This window comes from Sebastes umbrosus, chromosome 6, assembly GCF_015220745.1.
Source record: "Sebastes umbrosus isolate fSebUmb1 chromosome 6, fSebUmb1.pri, whole genome shotgun sequence".
In the NCBI taxonomy this organism is placed as follows: Eukaryota; Metazoa; Chordata; class Actinopteri; order Perciformes; family Sebastidae; genus Sebastes; species Sebastes umbrosus.
Window position 1 is genome coordinate 26,240,462 of NC_051274.1, and position 14,167 is coordinate 26,254,628.

Here is a 14,167-nt window from a genome sequence, read left to right on the forward strand (position 1 = left end):
GTTGTCTCTAAAGACAAGTCATCTTTTTTTCCCCTGCCCGCCCCTTTTATCTTCATCCTCCCTTCATGAGAGAAGCGGATTCAACAGATATGATGAGCGGGCGAGCGATCAGGGCTTCCAGCTGCTCTCGACAGGTGTTCGTAACATGTCCTCCAGTCAGGATGGATGACTGATTAAGGAGGCAGCGTTGTACGGCACGCTTTCAGGCCTCTGGATATCGTTTCTACTTCGCTGACGGTGTGTTTGTTTATCAGGCTGAACGGTGAAGATAATTTCCTGTCAAGCCGTTTGACGGGTAGGACGGGGTTGGAAATTGAGTTGACTTGTTCGACAAAGCAACAGCTGGAGGAGCCGCCGCACGCTGCCAGGACGACTTGGCACCGATGTGGTTCGGTTGGCTGGTTAATGTCTACGCACACTCTCACACTCACACACACACACACACACACACACACACACACACACACACACCACCAGGGCAAATTGATGGCATACTTTACAGTGTGCATTGTTGGCAGAGGTTCCAGCTGAGGCATCTAGGCCAGAGTAACACACCCATATACACACACAAGCTGTGATAAAGTGCACATATTTGTGTGTGCGTCGACATCCAGCACGCTTGCGCAGCTCAACACGGTTGTTTTTTTTTACGCAAAGCCGGGTGATTCGATCCTTTGATTAAACCACAAAGGTTTGTCCGTATATTTAACCTCATAAATAGCCTGCCGCTACGTCGCATTTAGGAAAAGTAGAGCGTCTTATCCGTTTGTAACGGCGCTCGCGTCTCCTATTGGCCGCCAAGAGGAGCTGTCAAACCAATCAGAAGACAAATGATGTCGCACCACAGCGCGAGGGCAGAATCTCTCCGATCACGACGAGGATTAATGACTCCTTCAGTGTGCGTGTGTATCTTTGTGTTTTGTGACCACAGCACATCCTTCATGTTGAGGGCATTTACTGCTTCATAAAGGGGCATTGCTATGGATGGCGTAATGTGATTTTACAGGTTTTCACATGAAACACGATGTTGAAAGAACTTAATGTTGAAAGGTAATTTGACGGAATCATTGAATGAAAAATAACAACAATGCATGTATAATTACAAGTTACTTTGACCACAGCACTTGAGTTATTTAAGTAGAGAACATGTTTTAGCAAACAGACACCCTCCAACCTTAATGATGCTAGCGCTGGTTATCTTCAGGTTGAAGGGAGACCAGCAGGTAAAGTCCTGCCCCAAAATCTAACAGCATGTTCACAATGTTGATAGATGGCTTATAATGATAGATAGTAGAATGATACACTCAGGGAACAAAGGTAAGAACACATTGAAAGGCTTTTTTAATTGCCAAACTCTCCGTTTCCTCTCTCTCTTTCTTTTATCTCCATCTCTTCTCTCTCGGTCTCAATTAGCGGGCGGTAGCTCACAGGCTGTGTTCTATCTCAGGGGCTGTTAATTAACTCTTACACAATTACCTCTGCTGCTGTTCTGAGACAGACAGAAACAATGAGGGAGGATAAAACATTAAAACCATCACTCATAGACTGCAGACAGACAAACAGACAGACAGATAGGGGATGAAAGAGATTGAGAAGTAGAAGTTCACCAACTAGACTGCCATCAATTTCAAGAACCACTTGTCAAAATGAATATCGGCCACTTCAGAGCAGAAACACCTCAAACTATTCTCTTTTCGTCTGTCTGTTGTCCACCAGGTCTACTATAACTGTCCAGTCACATGCAAGCAAGGAGCACAGGCTTGCAAGCAAAAGTCACCTGGACTCATAAGTAACTTATTTATTTCATCAGATTGGTGGTTAGCAAACTTTTCTGTAGTCGATGTGCTCCCGCGCTGATTTATTAGGGAGGTCATTTTACCTAATCTCACCACCGCATTGATTTTTTTTGTCTTGTCCTGAATTCGTTTAGCTCTCCTCGACTTTCCCAGCATCTGAGTTTCTAAGTATCTGATGGCTTTTAAATGTTAACATCTGTCTCCTCACACTCAACACCGCAGAGCAACCAAAGGAAACTAGATCATCTTCTTCCCTTAATGAACCACACAGCGGTCGCAGAATATAAAATCAAAGGAGTTGTACATTGTTGCATCGGGCTCAAGTTTGTGTCTCCTAATCAGATGAACTGCACTACGACTCACTAATAAAGTAGGGCTGGGCTATATGGCTTATAAATAATATCTCAATATTTTTAGGCAATATTGCAGTATATCTCGATATTTGCATATTTCCTCTAAAATAACTTGATTTAACCTTTTGATGCGTACGATCATTACCAGCGTGCTCATTCTAGTAAACCAATCAGAACACTGTGAGGTGGTGTACTGTCATGTTGAAGTCAGATTGGCCTTTGAAAATGTTTTCTTATTAAGTTTAACTAATTATTCACACAACTGAAATTAACATGAATCCTAAATCCTGATTGGTAAACAGAAATATGTGCTTTCATTCCATAGTCCGACTCACTTCAAACCAACGAGAGGAGCAAAACCAGTACAAACAGAAACCTTTCAAGTGAAATAATCTAAATTTTTACAACATCGGCAGAAAATGTGTTCACGTAGGAGCCCATTACTCGTTTTCCTGTCAGAAATGCTTCTTACCTGCGTGACGAGGCTCTTTAGTTCGGTCCTCTCCACCTCCCATGATGCCTTGGCCTTTGCGAACTGCTGGGTGAGTTCTTGGGAGCCTTGTCTTTCCTGTCGCAACTCTCCACTCAGATCCTGCAGCGCCACCTTCAGGTCTGCCAAGGTGCTGCTCACGGCGCTAGACTAAAGGGAAAATACGCATGTAAGAGTGTGTGTACGTGTGAGCGTACTTGTGTGTGTGTGTGTGTGTCACTCGACTTACCTTGATAGTTGGGCTGAGAGGTTGTGCGTCTGCAGCTGCCCTCTTGTCGGACTGGTGGGCGGGGCTCGTCAGGTTCTCCTCCTCCAGAAGCAGGTAGAGGTCCTTCAGGCTGTTCATCTAAAAGCAACATTTGTTAAAATTTCCATCCAGTTACAATATTCAATATTAGATACCATACACTATACATTTTTTTTCATTTTATGCTAAATAAAGTCCCTTTGTCTTCACCACATTTTAAAAAACTTTTAAAAACCCACTTATATAGGCTAGCATTTTTATTAGTTTGTTTCATGCAAATCCTTTGGTTTTATTTGTCTTTTAATATAATACTTTTGTTTGTTATATTGATTTTATCGTTGAGTGTCTGCCTCCGTTTTATAAACTGTATATGTTTTCATGCTGTGTGCTATTATGCATTTTTATTATTAACCTTGAAGCACTTTGGAGCGGCTGTTTTGAAAGTCGCTTCATAAATAAAGTCTATTATTATTATTATTTGTTTTCTGCGCAGCACCAGATTCGACCTCAAAAGATTTATTATGAATGCTTTCGCTGAGATTATTTCATTACAATATTTTGAGATCAAATGGAGATATCCTTTGAGGACAATAGAGTATTGATTTTAGATACGCAGCCAAGCTGCAAAATAAACAAATAAATATCTTTGTCGAAATAAGGTCATATGTTAACAGTGTGGACGGTCAGCTAGAAAGTCATCATCCTTTCCCCTCATACCTCCAAGATGTCTTTCCACTCGGTGTCCTTCCTGCAGCCCAGCCTCCACTGTTTGAGGAAGCAGCGTAGTTTGAGGCTGAGCAGTAACAGCGCCTGTTTGAGGTGCTGAGACTCCTGGACCAGCAGAGTCCTCTCCTGGCTCCATAACTTCTGCTGCAGCCGAGCCTGGAGGCCCAGACTCTGCAGCTGGAAGTCCCGACGGAGCAGAGCCTTCTGGTGCTCCTCCTGGAGCTGAGAGGGAAAGACAGTTTGAGACAGGACAACGTTTGGTTACTCAATCGTTGCTTTGCAAGACTAAAAACACCAAGATAGAGCAGCATTGACTCTACAAAAAATACCCATCAGATATACCATTAGGTAATTTTAGCTTGACTGGAAAATAAAGCCCGGTCGCACAAAAACACGTGTGAATGACACGATAATGTGCAAGACAAAAGCGGGTAATAAGAATGTCGCTCTTGCTTTAAGCTTGACATTTTCACGCCATGTTGTCTGTATTGACTGCAATGTAGTGACGTAGAATAAAAGACAGAGAAAGACCGCTAATAGTGGACTGGAGGGGAGGTGGATGGGTCCAACAAACACAGGACTTTCAACCAGGAGACCACCGTTTTGTTTCGTTTTGTATGTTACAATAATGACATTTGTAACATGTTTTCCATACTTATGTTACGTTGTTTCCGTGCATATTGTACTTCGTTTACGTACTTATTTTAAGAAGCCAATCATGATGTTTTTCCTTAACCTTGTTGCCTAAACCTAAGGGAGAGTTTTGTTGTCCTAAGCTGGCATTGCACCTTAATATATGCATATAATATTAACGCCTCGGCGAGGCTAAACGTGACACTAACACACTATCCTCTGGTGGACAGGCGGGTCTATTACACGCTTTGCTGCTGTGATATCGGGTTGCAAAATAAGTGGGTTCTTTGGTACATTTCTGTTTTAAGTGTTGTTTCAGTGTTTCCTTGAGGGTGTTTTGTTTTCAAGTGGAGTTTATTAGTTTGTGTGTCTTGACAGTATTCAGACCTGCAAACTGACCTGTGTGAGTTGGAGAGTTGTTTCTCTCTGAGCCTGCCTCTCCTTCTCCAGCTCTCCCTGAGTACCGAGAGACGAGTCCTCCGCTTCGGACAGCCGAGCCTGGAGGTCACCGGACTGGACGGGCTGGAAGAAAGAGAGATGAAAGGATGAGTGGGGGAAATAAGATAGGGAAGGAGCGGGGTTGAGTAAAATAAAAGATAAGAATTAAGGGGGAAAAAGAGAGAAGGAAAGTAGCGGTGGATAGGAAAACATCGATAGTTAGGAAAAAAGGAGGGGAGGAGAGTTTGAAGGAAATCAAAAAAGCGAGAAACAGCTGAGTGTGAGAAGCACATAACATGGCAGTTTTGTGCTAGAACACCCTTTAAATCACACCTCAGCTGCGGCACGATAACTGTACTGTACGTCCACACACACATACACACACACACAACTCATCTCATGCACTCTCCCACGCCTCATTTGGCTGCTGAGTGAGTGCGATCCATCGACCCACCACTGTACCATTAATGTCCTCTTTCACCCTTCACTGGGCTCAGGCTCTGCCCTCCATCACCCTCCACCCTGAACGCCACCCGGCCGTTCACAGCCTCCACCGTCAGCCAGAGAAAAAAACTACTCTGTACTTCTGTTCCAATATGACTCACTGTTATGAGAGAGTGCCAGCTGCTCATGCAAAATGAGCAACATTATTAAAAACTGTAGCATCACAAGAGCAAATGTGTGAAGAATGAGATTATTTATACGCTAATAAACACCATTTCAATTAAACAGTATAAGAATAAGGACCAGACTCATCTGTCTTTTATTCCTTTTATTCTCCTGAAGGTATTTAACAAGTAAATACGGGTTTGTGAGGTTAAGGTCATGATCCAGATAAGCCTATTACATTTCAATAAAGGTGATCAATTCGAAATTCAGAGCATTAATATAGCAGAAAAGCAACTATTTGCTATGTAAATATCTAGTTGAGTAATGGCATCCTGAGCAGAGAATGAAGTCACTCCTGGCTTCATATTTAACAGACAGATTTGAGAGTGGAATCTATCTTCTCATCTAACTTGAAAAAAACAAAAACGAAACTAATAAGCATATCTCCCAAAGTGATGACTTATTATTTTTTACGACCGGAGCCAGGATGTGGTTAACCTAGCCTAGCTGGAGGCCGGTGGAAACAAACTCTACTATTGAATATTGCAGAGAATGAGTGGCAGTATTATGCTGAATACGGAGTGTGTGTGTGTAAACGCTGGATGTGTGTGTGTGTGCTGCTGTGTCACTGCTCTGCTCCGCTCTGCTCATCACTGCTACAAACACATCTGTTTCTCTACAATATCTGACTCTCTTGTTATCTTTCATTCTATTTTAGTCGTTCTCTCTCTCCGATTCATCCTCTCAGGCTCGGATAAAGATGCAGACACACACACACACACACACATCCCTGGTTACCATGGAGACACGCCGGCAAAAGGTCAGCCAAACAATGGCCTTTTCTTCCCGTCAATCCCACAGCTGACGGTGAAGTCATTGTTTATGTTTGTTTACAACACTGTGTTGCTAGCATGAGTCCGCCATCACTGTACCGCATCAGTAACTTCATGCTACATAGTGTGTGTGTGTGTGTGTGTGTGTGTGTGCAAATGTGCATATAAATGAGCCTTTAATTAACCTTTGCAGGGCTGCTTGTCACTGTGTGTTTGCTCAGGAAGAAATGATGCGAGTATATACAGCCCGCATGTACATTAGAGGCCTATTTTCAGGGGGGTAATTAAGGTTTGTGTCAGATTCAGTAACGCAAATATCACTAAACATTAAATCTTACTAGTGGAGGCTGGTAAAAGTTCATTCTTGACCCAACAAACTGGGGTTTGAACGCCCAAATCTTAAGACAAGGTCTACTTAACTAGCTTTTTCCAGAGCTTTTAACCACATCTCAGCAGATGGAGCTTGTTCAGTTGTCATGGAGATGGTTCAGTTGCCATTGAAACCATCTTTGACAGAAGGACTTGAAATCTGCCATATAGAAGCTATGACCTATTAGGTTTATTACTTAGGTTTCATGAGGTCACACAAACTCCCCACCACTGAAGTAGACAGAGAGATGCAATTGAAAAGTTCGGAAAAAGCTAGTAAGTGGACTTTGAGTTAACACTTTTTTTGTCAAGCTAAATGTTACTAGTTTTACCTAAAATATTTAAATTACAACCATACTAAAATTGCACTATGAAAGTATACAATGGCCCGACCGACACTGGATTTTAAAACAATCTTACATAAACACAAAAAACATAAACAAAACACTCTTTATACAAATCACTCTATACAAAAACCAAGATAGCAACAGCCAAAATGTTGAGCTCTAGGCTTCAAAACCGTACTCCACAAACCAATAGGTGATGTCACAGTGACTACGTCCACTTCTTATATACAGTCTATGGGTGGGGTTAGCTTTTTAGAGCTTTTCCCTGGAAAACAGCTGCCCGCTGCGGCCCAAAACGACTCTGATGAGAGCCCTGAGAGTGAACCAAAACAGTAAATTTGCAGGCTGGAAAATCAAAAGAAGGAGCTAATAGACTCTAAAAAACACTGAGGGAGAATGCAGAGTTGGGTGAATATCGTCTGTCATCATCATAAATGACCCCTTACATATAGCAGCAAAAAATAGCAGTTATAGTTTACATTCACTGTCAGCTTCCTTAGTTACTTTATCCTCTTGGACAGCAGACTACAGCAGACCTTTTGTTTGTTGTTTTGCCCTGAAGACATTTTTAGATTTTGACCAGTCAAAAGCCTTCGTGTTTGTCTGTCTGTGTGTACGAGACAGAGTGAGAAATCTGATATTAACACTTTGGCTTCAGGCTCTAGTGTGTATAGTAGTCTGTGTCATGATGTGAACGGTTTTGATGTTGAGTAACTCACCGATGCATCATCTGTCTCCTTCTCTCCCGGTTCCAGCTGGCTGCCTTCCTGCTCTTGGGTCTCATTGCTGTCTGATTGGCTGTTCTCTTCAGTTTGACCTCTCACCTCCAGCTCTGATTGGTCCCTATAATCAGGCTGCTGCATGCATGCATGGGCAGGTTAATGAATAAACAAAACAAACACACACAAACAAACAAAAAGAGAGGGAGGGACAGGGGGGAGGGAGGAGACGTTGTGATAGAAATGAAAGACAAACAAACACAACAATAAGAATAAAAATCCAACCGAAATGGCGTCACATCATATGACAACATTGAGTAAAATGAAAAACAAAAAACAAAAACAGAAACAGTCGAGTATGGATCTCACAAGACGAAGAAAAGGATGTAGAGGAAAAAGAGCTTGGTCAGAGAGGAGAAGGAGAGAGTGGAGAAAAGAAAGAAAAGGAGGATGGAGGGCAGAATGAACGGCTGAGAGGGGAAGGAGAGAAAAAGGAAACGGAAGAGGACATAGAAGAGTGGGAAGAAAGGAGAGACAGGGGGGGTGGAACAGCAATGGGAGATAGAGAGAAGGGAAGGGAGAGGGAAAGAGGAGAGAAATAAGACGAGAAGGAGTAAGGCGATTAGGATGAAGAGTCAGAGCGACGGAGCAACGGAGCAACAAGTTGGAGGAGGAGAGGGAGAAACGAGTGCAGATGGGGAAGCAAAGCGAGGACAAAGGAGACGAAGAAGGAAGAGTGGGAGCGAGGGAAGGAAAGGGAATTGAGGTGAGCAAGGAATCAGAGGATAGCAGAGGAGGAGGTGTGTGAGGAGCGGGAGAAGGGAGGTTTAAAAGGAAGGGGATGGAAGTGAAGTGCAGAAAGCGGCGGTTATGGTGCCCATGCAGAGAGAAAGAGGGAAGGAGGAAGAGGAGAGGGGAAAAGGAAAAGGGAGGAGAGATCGGAGGGGTGTTGGGACTCAGAATTGGCCTCTAATGGAGTCTAAACATTAAAATGTATTCTCTTTGTATAATTTCATCACAGCCTCCTCCAGACGGGTAAATTAGATTAGATTACACTAGAAAACACAGACTTTTATAAGAACATAATTGCTGTCAGGGCAGTACACCAAATTTAAAAATGATCCATCTTAAGTAAATTTAGTTTACTAGTTGAGTTTTGAAAGTCTTGCAAACATGTTCCTGACAGTTGAAGGCGAGGGAAAGTCAGCAGGTCTACTCTCGAAAAGGAAGTCAGTCGAGTATAAATTCAAAGTCTCTGCTGATTCACATGTGCTTTTATAACTGTGGATCCAAAGTAGAAGCTCAGACTATATCATAAATCACTGACAATCAACTTTAACCTAAGAATTTCCCAGAGGAGAATTTCATACTGAAAATGTGATTTATGAAATATGCTTGGAAATGTATTGAGGCCGAGCTCACTGTCTCACTCCTGTCTGCTTCTCCAAACTGGAGGTGTGTCGACCGTCATCTACTGCAGGTAATACACTGACTATGGATAAGTACGTCATACAACCCCATTTCAAAACACCCAAACTATCCCTTTAATAGCAGCTTGAATAGATGGAAAACACCAAACACTAGACTTGTACCTTTAACGTTTTAAAAACAAAATATTCAAGCCAAAACGGTGTCAGATAGTACTTTTAGAGTATGTTTATAGTTAATGATTTGCTAGTCAACTACGTTGCATGATGCTAGAGTACATAAATCTTAATAGGGGTCATACGATTCAATTGTCCTGCTAGCCTCAATTATGATGCATATTCAGTTACACCACAAATCTGAGTAAATCTGTGGATATAAATATAACTTTAAAATGAAAATATGAGCGATATTGCTCAATCACATTCGATGTAAACCCAGACTGTATGTTGAATTGGTTTTATGATATGCTGATGAAAATATATAAATACATGGTACTTTATGTGCTCTTAATAACCCTACAATGTCCATGCATACAAACAGGCTCCATTTGAGGCCTAAAGCGGCATCTAAATACCAGGTTAGGAAGCAATTTAACAGCATGCAGAGGACAGGGGTGGAGAGGTTTACACTGGCAGCTGAAATCTGAATTCATCTAATACATCCATACAGCAAGGGCAGTTTTTGTTTTCACAATTTTAGATTTATGTTTGTCGCCAAAGGGCTATTTTTCCATTTTCAGGTTAATTCAGAATAAGAACTGGACAGAATGAATCCAGTTAAGGTGCTACATCAGATTTGAGCGTGTCGTGTAAATCCATTCTCGGCTGTGAGGAGAAACTAAAGCAGCGTGTGCAGATGGGATTGGGAGTGTGGTTCAGCCAAACTAATGGTTAGGCACTGGACCAAAACACAAAACTGAAGAATAGAAAAACAAACTAGTAACAACAGAAAATAAAAACCTGATAATAAATGAAAGAGACAGAGTGACAAGGAGTGAAAAGGAGGAGTGTGCTTCTTGTATTTTACCTTCTCCACGGCAGTGTTCAGTCCATCCTGCTCGTCTCCGGAGCAGAGCATGGAGGCGCAGGGTGAGGCCAGAGGAGAAGCTCCTTCCACCTGAGGGTCCCTCCCAGCTGCCGTGGGTTTACCCACAATGTCTACCCGCTCCACAAAGGCCTGTAGCTGGGAGTGTAGGGCCTGGAGCCTGCTGGTCAGAGCGCCAACCAGGGGCCGGTCCGCCAGGTCAGACAGCTCTGAGATCTGGGGAACAAAGAAATAACAGACTTTATCACACAGTCGGTCATTCGTGGCTGTGTGTGCAACCAACTGAACTTATCCCGTGCCCGAAACGTGTTGGATTGCTACGATGGCCAACGCGAAAATGCGAATGGCCCTATCTAAAGCCAGTTGTTGTAAAAGTAGCGTAGGTCATTTGGAGCAGAGCCAGTGAGTAGAGTGTGTGTGTGTGTGTGTGTACGTGAGAAGTGAGTAGTGAAACTTGTTTTCTCCCATTTAACTTATTTATTTTCACTGATCATGTACACATATTTCATGTATACATTGTTATGTTTTATGAAGTGCATACACATCTTCAGGGTTCTAGTAGATTCCATGAAAAATTATTAAAATGGACACACTGTGAATATTCAGGTTTCATGAACTTCCTAAAGAGCTGACTCTTTTATAATGAAAAGGTTTTATGTGACAGTATCGTGGGAGACCAACGCACCAACCAGAGGACACGTACCTGGCTGTGAGGTTTCTCCAGGTCACACGGCTCCGCTGCCTCGTTGCTGCAGACCTTGTGATAGATGGATGGGGAGGAGGAGAGGCAGTTAGACTCGGGGGAGGTCAGGAGCTGTATCGCCGTGGAAACCAAGCGAGCCTGGTCCCTCATGGCCAGCAAGGCATCATGGTCCTTCTGCCCCAGGTACCCGGGGAGTGAGTTTGTTGCGTCAGCGTTGTCCTCGATCTTCTTTTTCCGTTCCTTCATCTCCAGGGCGTCGGTCTCACCCCCTACTGGCTCTTTGCGGTGCGGCGGGCTGATGGAAAAACAACAGAGAGCACGTTTAGGACTTCTCAGCCAGGTTGGCTTAAAAGTTGGGATTGAAAGTCAATTCTTAACCTTAAAGTTCTCAGAAAAATTTAAATTTAAACATCTATAATTCCATGATAGCTGGGTAACTCTATCTGCCGAAGCACAGATTGGCTATCCACATAAAAGGTGGTGAATTTTCCCTTTAAAAATCAACAACTTTGTCTTGACGGCATATGATCAGATGTAAAACAGTGGAGTCTGTTTGGTGTATATTCATTGAGTTATCAACAAAGTTGTTGAGTTACTACACTAAATACTCTCACTGAAGCATTCCCAGTAGAGAACAACACTGTAGAACCACATTTTCACCCACAAATGTTGTAAGGGAACCTGAAAACTTAAGACTACCTTGGGAGGCACTCCGCTGAGTCTCCAGCCTCTGCGTCAGTCTCCAGAGACAGTCGTAGCGAGGAGGAAGAGGATGACGAGGAAGGAGCATGGTAGGAGGCCAGATCACAGCGCTGCAGGTTGGACAGAAGCACTCGGTTCTCGTACTGCAGCTTCTTCACCTTCCCGCTCAGTTCTCCAATCTGAAGCCTCGCCAGTCTGATCTCCTCGTCCTGGGCCGGGGCGTCTGTGCTGATAAGCACCGCCCCTTCCTGTATGGAGTGCACGGGGCTGTCGTTGAGCATCCCGTCTGACAGCGACGCCAATGAATTGGACGACAGCGTGGACGTTGGCGGCGGGAGATCAGATTTATAGCGGTTGATCTCGTTCATCAGGAGTTTGTTCTGTTCCTCCATCTCGATGAGAGACCTCCTCAGTAGCTCCGCCTCCTCCTCCACGAACTGGAGGTGTCTCTGGAGCTCCATGACGTTTTCAGACGAGGCCCCTCCCACAAGTACTCCTCCTAGGCCAAGACCACCAACACCAATAAGGTCCTGTGGACCATCTAGTGGATCACAAACAATGAGAGGTCAAACAGAGGAGAAATGATGAATCATGCAAATATAACTAAACTGAAAAAAGAGAAAACAAATATGATCTTAAAAGAATAGTTTGACATTTTGGGAAATACGTTTATTTGTTTTCTTGTCGAGGGTTAGGCAAAAGGATTGATACCACTCATGCCTGTACGCTGAATATGACGCTGGAGCCAGCAGACGGTTAGCTTAGCTTAGCATAAAGACTGGAAACGGAGGGAAACAGCTAGCCTGGTCCTGTCCGAAGGTAACAAAATCCACCAATCGGCACCTTCAAAGCTCAATAATTAACATGTTATATCTTGTTTGTTTAATCCACACAAAAGTCAGGATAAAAACTACATTTTGTGGTTTTACCCGTTCCTGGAGTCTCTGCTTGTTGCCTAGTAACCTCACTGTAACAACAAGACTCCAGGAAGTTACTGCGCCCGACCATGAAATAGTCATAATCCCCAGGCTGGCTGTTCCTCGTTGTTTATGTAGATTTAAGATTATTTCCACCTCCAGAGGAGCTCATGTCTCTGAGAAATGAATTATAGAAATGTATAATTAAATGAGTTTTAAAACTACCTGGTGGTCCCTTCATGTCGTCCATCTCAGCTCGGAGCCCCCTGTTCTCCACCTCCAGCTCCACGATGCGTCGACTCAGCAGGTTGGCCTCCTCCTCCACCAGCTTCAGGTGGACTCGGATCTCCGCCTCGCGAGTGTGGGGGGAGTCATTAACCTGAGGGGGGAGTCAAATATAAAAGGACAAAATGAGAGGAGAACCCATAGAAATAGAATAGGAGAAGAACGGATATTCCCATTCAAACCAACGTAGCAGGATGTTCAGAGCGGCGGCCATTTCTATGTCTACTGCTAATTCCGCCATGGGTCTAACGGTCCCTCTGCCTCTCCCCGGGTGCCCCAGAGAAGGACAAGCTACTAGCAAGCTGCGACCACACTGACGTGTTTTCTGTTGTCACCATAACAACTACAACAATCACCATTTTCCTTTGTACTCGTCAAATGACCACAGAAAACAGTTGAATGTCCGTTCTACTATTCTATTTCTATGGGAGAACCACTGTCTTACTCACCTCCCACCTGTTCATTCACACACTTTTAATCAACCGTTGACCTTTAAGACTGTTAGCGTGAATTATTGAAGTGCTTCTACCCTTTTTATCCCAATGTTTTTCACCATGTTTGGAAAGGACAAACTGTCATATTAGTAACATTATCAATATTAATAACAATGTTTTCAGCATTACCAGTCCTGCATATGAATATCCTCATCATCAACACAAGCAACTGGGAAGTCAGTATAGTAACAACTGTTTATACTTTTGTTGTTTTCAGCATTAGTCACTGAAATGGCTCTAAAGTGAGTTGGATTTAATGAGCTTTGTGGAGCGTTTTGGCTGTTTCTAAAACAATACAAATGCATCTCTGCAGAGTTTTCCCAGAAGGCGTTTTTGGCATTCAGGTTTTATGTGGGTACAAAGGGAGGGGATACTTTACAAAGCATGCACTGTTTTGCAGCTCTCAGGCAAACATTAAGAGATACAGAGTTAAACGGTAAGAAAAGGTGGAAACTCAGGGTTCAGATTTCAAGGTGTTGTCAGAAAACACGTCTGTGGACTGTATCACAGTTCTAAATATGAAATCAAAATCCTCATTCTTCTCCCACCTCTTCCATTTGTCTGCACTACTTTGCTCATTAATCACTATCTGACAATGGCGAAGTAAAATAAGAATAAAACTTCTGTCTCTAAAGCAAATCTATTTCCGTCCTCGTCCTCGTCCGCTCACCTCCTCCACGGTGAGCGAGGCGTTGACGTCTCCGTACAGCGACCTGAACTTGGCCAGCTCCTCCTTCATAGCGTCGCAGTCCTTCACCAGCTTGGTCAGCTTCTTGCACATCAGGGCTGATTCCTCTTTGGCAAAGTGGAGCTGACACTTCAGGTCTGAACTGTCCTCCTGCGGTGACGGGACAGAAAGAGAAGAGAGCACCGAGGTGACGTTGATACAAGAACCGCTGCGTCACAGAGAGGCTGACATGCTCACACATCTGTTATCATGCAAAGCGCAGTTGCCCTTGTAGGCCTATAACTAGTGAATCAATTATCAATTAATGGGCAGTTAATTGACAGACATTTTTTCGTTATTTTATTTT

The 14,167-nt window shown here is 43.4% G+C and overlaps 1 protein-coding gene across 1 annotated transcript in view; it reads right to left on the reverse strand.

The window, feature by feature from the left end:
• soga1 (suppressor of glucose, autophagy associated 1) overlaps nucleotides 1-14,167 on the reverse strand; it is a 104,049-nt gene that overhangs the window by 12,511 nt on the left and 77,371 nt on the right. The window contains exons 6-15 of the mRNA XM_037772417.1: nucleotides 13,804-13,971; nucleotides 12,580-12,733; nucleotides 11,435-11,978; nucleotides 10,736-11,030; nucleotides 10,015-10,248; nucleotides 7,561-7,698; nucleotides 4,645-4,767; nucleotides 3,604-3,834; nucleotides 2,869-2,985; nucleotides 2,622-2,789 (exon numbers count right to left, since the gene is read on the reverse strand). Coding sequence (XP_037628345.1) covers nucleotides 2,622-2,789; nucleotides 2,869-2,985; nucleotides 3,604-3,834; nucleotides 4,645-4,767; nucleotides 7,561-7,698; nucleotides 10,015-10,248; nucleotides 10,736-11,030; nucleotides 11,435-11,978; nucleotides 12,580-12,733; nucleotides 13,804-13,971 — 2,172 coding nt within the window. The remainder of the gene's footprint in view (nucleotides 1-2,621; nucleotides 2,790-2,868; nucleotides 2,986-3,603; nucleotides 3,835-4,644; nucleotides 4,768-7,560; nucleotides 7,699-10,014; nucleotides 10,249-10,735; nucleotides 11,031-11,434; nucleotides 11,979-12,579; nucleotides 12,734-13,803; nucleotides 13,972-14,167) is intronic.